Genomic DNA, 10055 nt, shown 5'->3' on the forward strand with positions numbered 1-10055 from the left:
GGTTAATAAAATCGTATCAAATTGTAACAAATATACCATGCTCATGTTAAGGTGTCAATGACCCCGGAGCCGGGGATTGTAACAAATATACCATGCTCATGTTAAGGTGTCAATGACCACGGAGCCGGGGACTGTAACAAATATACCATGCTAATGTTAAGGTGTCAATGACCCCGGAGCCGGGGTACAGAGAGCACCCAAAGGTTGCAAAGTGGTGAGAACTGTTCATACGGTCTTCTAAATTTTTCTGGTTAGTTAAAACTATTCTAAAAATAAATTCTATTTAAAAAAGAATATGGGCTCTGGAGTCTGACCATTGGATTAGAATCCTAGTGTGTAATTTAATAGACTGTGGCTTAAGGTAAATTATTTAAATTCTCTGAGAATCAGTTTCCCCATCTACCAACTAGAAATAGGAAGAGTATCTACCTTATGGAATTTTTGTTGTTGTTGTTGCAGTTTGGCCGGGGCCAGGCTTGAACCCGCCACCCTCGGTATATGGGGCTGGTGCCCTACTCACTGAGCCACAGGCGCTGCCCTGGAATTTTTATTATAAGAGAGATAATCCAGGTAAAATATTTAGCACAGTGTCTGGACAATAGTAACCACCCAGTAAGTGGCAGCTGTATTATTATTACTGTTATTTAAATCTGTATTAAATATTCAAATGTACATGTGATTTTATATTTGTTTTATAGTAATTAATAATTTTTATGATAATTTTCCTTTCCTTTTTTAAGAGGAAGAAAAAGATTTCTCTCTCAGTATCACAAGTGTCGAGAGGTTTTACAGCAACAGCTGCTCTAAACAATTTAATTCAAATGACAATGTACGGAGAGGTAATGAATGAGTTGTCACCGGAGGTTCTGCACATACAACCTGTGCCCATGGAGTGAGGGACACTGTCCAGCGTGGGCTCCTGGCTTTGCTTTCCAGCCATAAAGTCCTCAATGTTAACCAGAGAATATATTATCTTGTGATTATGCTGTTGCTAATAACAATACTTACTAGAGCAACATGTACAATACATTTAAAGATAAGAAGAATTGTGAAGTAGTGAGAGGATGTAGTATAATAACGGTCGTGTGAAGAAGATAATGCGTCCTAAGTGATGGCTTCCAGATCAGACTGTACATCAGTCATTTGTGAGCTTGACAAAAGCCACAAGATTAGAAAGAAATCAAATCGGACTGACTGAATCAGCCGCTCTAGGACCAGTCGGTGCCTGGGCACTTGTGTATTCAAAAGACCACATGAGTGATTTCGGTTTGTGACATGTCCTGAACACACGGCCACAGCACAGAGGCTGCTGTGCGCCTGCCTTTGTCCCAGCTGCCTTCGCAAATGCAGCCTGGTGTTCGCCAAGAACCATGGCCAGCTGGAGACGGTTTCACCCACTACTATGACAGCTGTTTTCCATATATAATTTTGAGCCCTCTGTACCTTCAGGCTGTCCAGAGCATAAACAGCACCATCTCCTTGACTCAGTCCTCCGTCTCCCTGCCCCCAAAAGTCAGGTTTCCCTCCCTGCACCTCTCCTGCACCGTTCCAACAGGGAAACTCAGCGTGTTCAACACCAGAACTAGGCCAGCCCTGCCTTCTGCTGAGCCAGCTGCCTGGGAGCAGCTGCTGGGTTCCAGCTGTGTGGTGTGGGCAGGACTGCCCATACAGGGCATCAAGTGTGGAGAGGCGAACATTTTAGACCTTTCCCTTCTGAGGGAATAGACCTGCAAAGGGACAATGGCAGGACTACACATAAAAGCAGAATTCTGCTGCACAGTGTGTATCCACCAGCCCAAGAGGCCAAGCAGTCAAGAAGTTCAAAGCTGGTAGGAGCTGAGGGAACCGCAGCAGGGACTCCAGAAGAACACACAGTGACCCCTGCAGTCCCAGCCCCAGAGGTCTAGGATTTGATTAATAACTGACTGTTTCCTTAACTTTTGCTCCTACGTCCAACTTAGGACCATCCAGAGAAAGCCAAAGGTGCAGCCCTGAACAGTCACACAACAACCGACACCAACCTGAACAGTCACACAGAACGACCAACCACCTCTGGGTGACTGACACTGACCCGAACAGTCGCACAGAATGACTGACCACCTCTGGGTGACTGACACCGACCCGAACAGTCACACAGAACGTCCGCCTCTGGGTGACGGACACCCGCCCTGAAAAGTCACACAGAACGCCCGCCTCTGAGTGACCGTCACCCGCCCTGAACAGTCACACAGAACGACCGCCTTTGGGTGACTGACATCAGCCCTGAACAGTCACACAGAACGACCGCCTCTGGGTGACGGACACCCGCCCTGAACAGTCACACAGAACCACCGCCTCTGGGTGACGGACACCCGCCTGAACAGTCACACAGAACCACCGCCTCTGGGTGACGGACACCCGCCCTGAACAGTCACACAGAACCACCGCCTCTGGGTGACGGACAACCGTCCTGAACAGTCACACAGAACCACCGCCTCTGGGTGACGGACACCCGCCCTGAACAGTCACACAGAACCACCGCCTCTGGGTGACGGACACCTGCCTGAACAGTCACACAGAACCACCGCCTCTGGGTGACGGACACCTGCCTGAACAGTCACACAGAACCACCGCCTCTGGGTGACGGACACCCGCCCTGAACAGTCACACAGAACCACCGCCTCTGGGTGACGGTGACGGACACCCGCCCTGAACAGTCACACAGAACCACCGCCTCTGGGTGATGGACACCCGCCCTGAACAGTCACACAGAACCACCGCCTCTGGGTGAGGGACACCCGCCCTGAACAGTCACACAGAACGACCGCCTCTGGGTGATGGACACCCGCCCTGAACAGTCACACAGAACCACCACCTCTGGGTGACTGATACCCAGCTTCCTCGCACCTATAGCCTGGGACAGGACATACCTGCAGCCTTCTCTTTTTTCAGAATAAAGCTTTTGCACCCTCTGCCTGCCTTCTGAGCACCTGTCAAACTCCAGTAGCAGTGGCTGACTCCTTTTCTGGGAGCAAATAGCCTCTGCTTGCTCTCATTTGGGCGGCCTTCGTTTACTTCCACGACTAGAAAGTGGGACCACACGTTTGAAATGGCTCGCCCGCCCGGGAGCAGTCAAGTGCTGCAGAAAGAGTACAGCATAGAGGGGGGTGCAGAGAGGCAGGGGCAAGGGGTGCATCTGGATCCAGACCCCCTGGTTTAAGTCCTGGCTCTGCCATCTGCAGCTGTGTGAACTTGAGCACTGTTATGTAACCAACTTGTACCACCACTTCACCTGTTAACAGAGACACTTTTGAAACACTGGTAAGGGTAACAGCACCTGACTCTTCTCATAACTGGGAGTGTTACATGTGACAACTCATGTAAAGCATGGATAGCTGGATTTCAGTGCTACTGAGGGGGGAGGCAGAGAGAGAAGGGATGAACTCCTGAAGCCCAGGGGCTGGGGGCTGGGTGCTGGCAGCCCTTTTGGAGAGAACATGTCTACGTCCCCTTCCACAGTCTCTAACCTGCTTCATTCATTTATATCAACCTGGCCCATATATCTGTGGTTGGATTAAGAATGTTTTAAAAAAAAATTTTTTTTTCCCACAAATCCAGTAACTCTAGGAAATCTATGGGTGTGAATACTGTCCCTGCTGTGATCATTCTCACAGAGATCTAGCGGGGAAGAGATCTGAGCCTTCAAATACATAACTGCAAACCTCTATGTTTTCTATAAATTAGGGCCAAATACTCTCCTTTTCAGAGATTTTACTTAAGAACCATAATTTAAAATTACAGAGCAACTGTGACCACATTGTTTATCAACAACAAAGAAAATTTTCTCCTCATAGGTCTTCTGCTATTATTCTTGGGTAAGAAAAATCACTATTGTGGGTCATTAAAGCTAAGTTGTTGACATGTTATTTTCAACAACCGTTAGTTAGTGTCAAATCTAACCCCAAACGGCCAGTACTTAACAAAACAAAAACTTTTGTCTGAATTATTTCCGACTACACTTCCAATGGGCAGCTTAAGTTATGAAGCCAACAATCTAGATTAAAATACAAAACCATTCTTGAGTATAAATCTTCATTCCACTAAATTGAGTAAATACACAAGATACGTTATAATAAAACCAGACGGAACGCTAATCACAAGCAGCGTTTTACTCCAGCATTTCACTTGCACTTGGGAATGCACAGAAAATACCAAAGGATAAATATCTTTAAGTTCTAAACATGTTTTAACATAAAAGTTATATTCTGGCAGGATTTTGCAACTACAATACGACGTCATATGCCGCGAACCGAGGAAGGCTGGAAGCTGCAGTCTGGAGAGCGGACTGGCCCCCACCCCGCGCTCCCTGTGTGCCGACCACACCCGAAGTCTCTGAAAAGGTGGGGGGAGCTGCTGTGCGAGTATCTGGGGGCTCTGCGGCCTTCCCAGGGAAAGGAAGCGGCAGACTCCCTGTCGCCGCCCCCAACCCACCCGGTACTCACCCCCCACACACAGTCACCACGGCGCCCTACACTCACCCCGCACTCACCCGGGCGCCCCACTCGCCCCGCACTCACCCCGGAGCCCCGCCGGCGCCCCCCTCGCCCCACACTCACCCAGGCCGCGCCAGCCCATCGCGCCGTCGCAGGCGTCCAGGACCGTGCAAAGCTCGCCCAGCAGCGCCGGCGGCAGGTCGAACAGAAGCGAGTGGGACGAGAGCCCGGCGCGGGCCCCGCCCCTGCCCGCCATGGCGCAGCCCGGGGACCGCGGTGTTGTGTTGGGGGGCGGCCCGGCCTCGGAGCCCGCGAGGGCCCGTCACACACCCGGAGTCGCCGCCGCCCGACGGCCGCCCGGACCTCGGAGCGCTGTGGCAGGGAAGGGGCGGCGCCCGTGACGCAGAGGGGCCGCCGGGACCGCCCCCATTCGGGCTTCCTGCCCAGACTGTCCTCGCGCCTCGGGGTTTGGGACGCGGCCGCGGAGCCCGCTCCCCGCCGCCTGCCGGGGCGCGGACACGCAGCACCGCGGTCCTTGCTCCCTCCAAAGGTGTCTCACCGCACCCGTCTGCAAAGAGATACGGGTGCACTGAGGGACGCTGGGAACACCCGGGAAACTCGAACACAAAAATGAACTCTCGGAGCTCGCGCAGCCGAGCACGACCCCCGCAGACGTCCTGGGGCGCTCTGGGCCGAGTTTGGAAAGGGGTGGCCGTGCGCGGAGCTGGCGACACACACCGGATCGGAGCGAAGTTTCCTCCCCGAGGCTGCCCCTCCAGGCCGCTGTCGCTCCTCTGTGGACGCGTGCTCGACCTCGTCTTCCTTCCTCAAAACGCCGTTTGCAAGGCCTTCCTTTGCCTTTCGACACTGAGTTTAGTAAAATTGTTTTGAAACCTTTACGCATTAATTTCCCACCATGGACACGTTACAAAAGGCACTGACAGAACAGGGGACGCTTCCAAATGGAGAGAAAAATCTCAGCCCCGGAGACCGAGGAGGGGCCGGCGTGCTGTCGCGTAGAGCGCACCTGAGGTTAGCGACGCCCCACGCGGACAGACCCCGCTCGCTCCCGCGTTCCACCTGCCGCGCTTGCGCGGAGTTTTCCTTCCACAGTGCGCGTGCGTGGTGATCGGTTAGTGCCGACTCAGAGGCCAGGACACGTGGTGGTCGCGTTTCCATTCTCGCCTCCTTCGCTTACAAGAGTGGTCTCCAGTTCCACCCAGGTCCGGGGTTACTAGATCACCATGATGTACACACACCACACTATATGAGTGAAGGGCACCCTACTGTAACTTGACTCTGTACAAAAGCAAATTATGTGACCAAAATGGGTGTGCCCCCATAATATTATGAAATTAAAAAGAAAAATCTGAAAAAAACCCTGAAAATTGGTAAAGCCAACGCTTTGGGGGCAGAAATGTTGATATCCCTTGTTGAGATGACCGAGATTTTATCGCCAGTCTGTACACAAGTACCAAACCCTGTATGTCCAAGGGCACCCCTGAATACGCTGAGCAACAGAAGCGAGATGCCCCCCCAGTATCTGCCACAGCGAGAGGGGTGGTGGGGATACACAGCGGCGCCAGGAGAGCCGCCCCGCTGAGGACAGCAGTCAGGAAGGCCCACTCTGCTGGATCTTTTACTTTACCACCAAGTCCGGATCTTATGTGAGCGCTGGATCGCGTGAAATCTGCATCCTCAGTGTCTGCAGTTACCAGACCAGGCCCAAACTGCCTCTGAGTTCCTGAGGTCCTACCGTCAGGTCGCTCACGATCTTCACTGCTGGCGTCTCCAGTCACCCACTGTGCCCTCCCACCCCAATTCCTCCTCCTTATTTTTAGACTCTCCAGCTCCAGCTCAGTGTCATTCTCTCCAGTACTAGTGCTGTCTTAGTTCTTGGTGACTTAAAATCTGTGTGGAGGCTCGGCGCCTGTAGCTCAAGTGGCTAAGGCGGCAGCCACATTCACCAGAGCTGGCAGGTTCACATCCAGCCCGGGCCTGCCAAACAACAATGACAACTACAACCAAAAAATAGCCCAGCGTGTGATGGGCGCCTGTAGTCCCAGCTACTTGGGAGGCTGAGGCAATAGAATCGTTTACACCCAGGAGTTGGAGGTTGCTGTGAGCTGTGATGCCAGGACACTCTACCCAGGGTGACAGCTTGAGCCTCTGTCTAAAAAAACCCAAAAAACCGGAGTGGAATAGATGATGTTGGAAATCTGCCTGCCCCTCAGTTCCTTGACTCCTCCCGTCAGGAGCACCGTGTCTCGCTTCATGCCCTGCTCCAGGCCGTCACTCCCACCATCACCCCTAGAACTTGTCACCACCAGTAACTGTGTCCTATCCATAATTTCCATTCCATGAATCTACTGTCTGACTAAACCTCCTTCCTTCTAGCACATTCCCTGTAGTGCACTAACCCCACAATCCTTCCCCCTTACCAGGATATCTAATCCAAAATCTTGATGCCTCTTCTCTGGCTCCACTCTGTGATGGCCTCGCTTTTCTCCCGGTCCTTAAAGCCCACAATTATTGCACTCACCCCCTGGTGTGTGCTTTCTCTCACTTTGCTCAACTTAGGTGGCAAATCTGTCACCCTGATTAAATCCAGTTTTCCAATTTTGGGATTTGCGCCCATGCACCTGAGTGTAGCTGGTGGAGGGGGCATCCAAATCCTGGTCACTGGGCTCAACATAAAATCAAGGCCAGGACTTTCACTGCTGGGTGAGCATACCCTACACCTTTAGTCCATTTATTCTTCTGTCTCCTTGAAAACCGTGATGCTGTCTTTTCTCAATTCCCATCACCTCCCCCATCCTCAAGCTTTGCTGATGACATTGAGAATACTGATATATCAGGAAAAAAATTCCACAGAATGTTACTACCACATTGCCCCGTCTGTTAGCATCTGCAACACACACGCGTTTCCCCTTTTTCATAGATCAACTGTCTGGGCTCCTCTCTAAATTCTCACCCCTTCATTGTGTTCCGGATCCTTTCCCCTGCCTGCTAGTCAAAGGCATCAAGGGCACCTGTTTTCTCTTCTTCACTCTTTACTGGCTCAGTTCCACTATACAAAAAGTGTATAATTCCTTCCACCTTAAAACAAGCAAAAATTGTTTTATGCTACCTCCCCCATCCATCTACTAACCCAATTCCTTGCTTCTCTTTGCAGTCAAGAGCTGAATGCTCTCACTGTCCCCAGTTTTTCCTAACCCCACTCTTAATGACAGCCACCTCTCCCACCTTGCTCCATGAAAACTGCTCTCTTCAAGGTCATCCATGTCCATGTCATTGAAAAATAAAGAAGCCAGTGTTCACTCTTCATCTTACTTAATCCATTGGTGGCTGCCTGAAAGGGTTAATCACACCCCCTTTCTTGGGCACTGTCTTTAGGTGACTTCTAGGAAACTGGTCCTCTTACGTTTTCACTCACCTCACTGGTCACGCCTCGAATCCCCTGCTGTTCTTGCCCTTCTCCCTGAATTCTTTTTTTTTTTTTTTTTGTAGAGACAGAGTCTTACTTTGTGGCCCTCGTAGAGTGCCGTGGCCTCACGCAGCTCACAGCAACCTCCAACTCCTGGGCTTAAGCGATTCTCTTGCCTCAGCCTCCCAAGTAGCTGGGACTACAGGCGCCCGCCACAACGCCCGGCTATTTTTTGGTTGCAGTTTGGCCGGGGCTGGGTTTGAACCCGCCACCCTCGGTATATGGGGCCGGCGCCCTACCGACTGAGCCACAGGCGCCGCCCCTCTCCCTGAATTCTTAATGTTTGAGTGCTCCAGGACTCCATCAAAGGTTCTTCATCTACAACTGCTGTCTTGGTAGTCTAAATTAGTCAAGATTTTAAATACAATCTCTATCCACAGACTGCCCGATTTACATGTCTGGCCAAGATCCCTTCCTTGAATTCCAGTCATGTCCAAAATTGAGGCTCAGTGCCTGTGGCTCAAGCGGCTAAGACGCCAACCACATACACCTGAGCTGGCAGGTTCGAATCCAGCCTGGGCCCACCAAACAACAATGATGGCTGCAACCAAAAAATAGCCAGGCATTGTGGCAGTTGCCTGTAGTCTCAGCTATTTGGGAGGCTGAGGCAAGAGAACCACTTGAGCCGATCACTTGAACCTGAGTTTACAGGTTCAAGACCAGCCTGAGTCAGAGCAAGACCTCATCTCTAAAAATAGCCCAGCGTTGTGGCCAGTGCCTGTAGTCCCAGCTACTTGGGAGGCTGAGGCAAGAGAATCACTTGAGCCCAAGCAATTTGGGTTTGACTTTGAGGTTGCTGTGAGCTGTGATGCTGCAGTACTCTACCCAGGGCAACAGCTTGAGGCGCTGTCTCAAAAAAAAGAATTTTTTTTTCTTTTGATACAAAGTCACCCCTCAAACTCTTGGGCTCAAGCGATTCTCTTGCCTCAGCCTCCCAAGTAGCTGGGACTACAGGCACCTTCCACAACGCTGGGCTATTTTTAGAGATGAGGTCTCGCTCTGACTCAGGCTGGTCTTGAACCTGTAAACTCAGGCAATCCACCTGCCTTGGCTTCTCAGAATGCTAGGATTACAGGCGTGTGCCACCACGTGCAGCTCCCAAATTGCATTCTTGATCATGGCTCCTGAGCCTGTTCTTTCCATATTCCCTCCTGTCTAAGTTAACAGCAACTCCATGCTAGAAGCTTGTATTAAAAAAATATATATATATAGTCATTCTTGACTCCTCTGTCTCTCAGTCCACCTGCAAATCCTGTTGAATCTGGTCAAAATATGTCTAAAGTCTGAACGATTTCCCCCCCTTCACTGCTGCCATTCAGGTTTGAGCCACTATCACACCTCGTCTGGATTATTATAGCAGCCTCCTCACTAAAAGTAGCTTCCATCCTTGCTTCCTGCATCCTTTCCTCAACAGCGCAGCCAAACCGACCCCTTTAAATCACATCTGATCATGTCTTTCTTCTGTTTAGAAGCCAGCAATGTCTCCTCATCTCAGTTAATGAAAGTCAAGCTCCACATGAGCTGTATTCTACCTGCCCCGCCCACTGCACTCCTTCACCCTCAGATCTTGTTTCTTGTTCAATCTGCTGTAGCCACACTCTCTCCTTGCTGGTGCATGAACACAGCAGGGACAGTTTTGTAGGGGAGGCTTCGCACCTGCTCTTCCCTTGACCCTTGTGCTCTTCCTTCAGGGCTAAGTTCTACTCTGACCTCCATATTCAACACTTCAGTGGTCCATACTCAGATCTGGGATGCGATGTCACTTGGGAGAATCATATCTCATTCAGATCTCTCTCTTAATAACTGAATAGGGGCTGAGTGCAGTAGCTCATGCCTGTAATCCCAACACGCTGGGAGGTCGTGGCAGGAGGATCCCTTGTGCTCAGGAGTTGGAGACCAGTCTCAGCAAGATGGGGACCCGACCCATCTCTCCTAAAAATAGAAAAACTAGCCAGGCATCATGGCAGGCACCGGTAGTCCCAGCTACTTGGGAGGCTGAGGCAGGAGGATCACTCGAACCCAGGAGTTTGAGGTTGCTGTGAGCTATGATGCGACAGCACTTTACCCAGGGCGACAGAGTGAGACTTTGTCTAAAA

At 51.0% G+C, this 10055-nt stretch overlaps 1 protein-coding gene across 4 annotated transcripts in view; it reads right to left on the minus strand.

The window, feature by feature from the left end:
• IRAK3 (interleukin 1 receptor associated kinase 3) overlaps positions 1 to 10055 on the minus strand; it is an 81489-nt gene that overhangs the window by 46405 nt on the left and 25029 nt on the right. For 2 of the 4 annotated variants that reach the window (XR_008373156.1, XM_053554300.1), the window contains exon 1: positions 5211 to 5776. The exons of 1 other annotated variant lie outside the window; for it this stretch is intronic. Coding sequence is in view for 2 of the 3 variants with exons in the window: in XM_053554300.1 (XP_053410275.1) it covers positions 5211 to 5376 (166 nt within the window). In the remaining variant the exon portion in view is untranslated. Of the gene's footprint in view, positions 1 to 4595; positions 5148 to 5210; positions 5777 to 10055 lie in introns of those variants that run through there. One more of the 4 variants, XM_053554301.1, reaches the window with a different exon arrangement.

This window comes from Nycticebus coucang, chromosome 12 (assembly GCF_027406575.1).
Source record: "Nycticebus coucang isolate mNycCou1 chromosome 12, mNycCou1.pri, whole genome shotgun sequence".
NCBI classification, from domain to species: domain Eukaryota; kingdom Metazoa; phylum Chordata; class Mammalia; order Primates; family Lorisidae; genus Nycticebus; species Nycticebus coucang.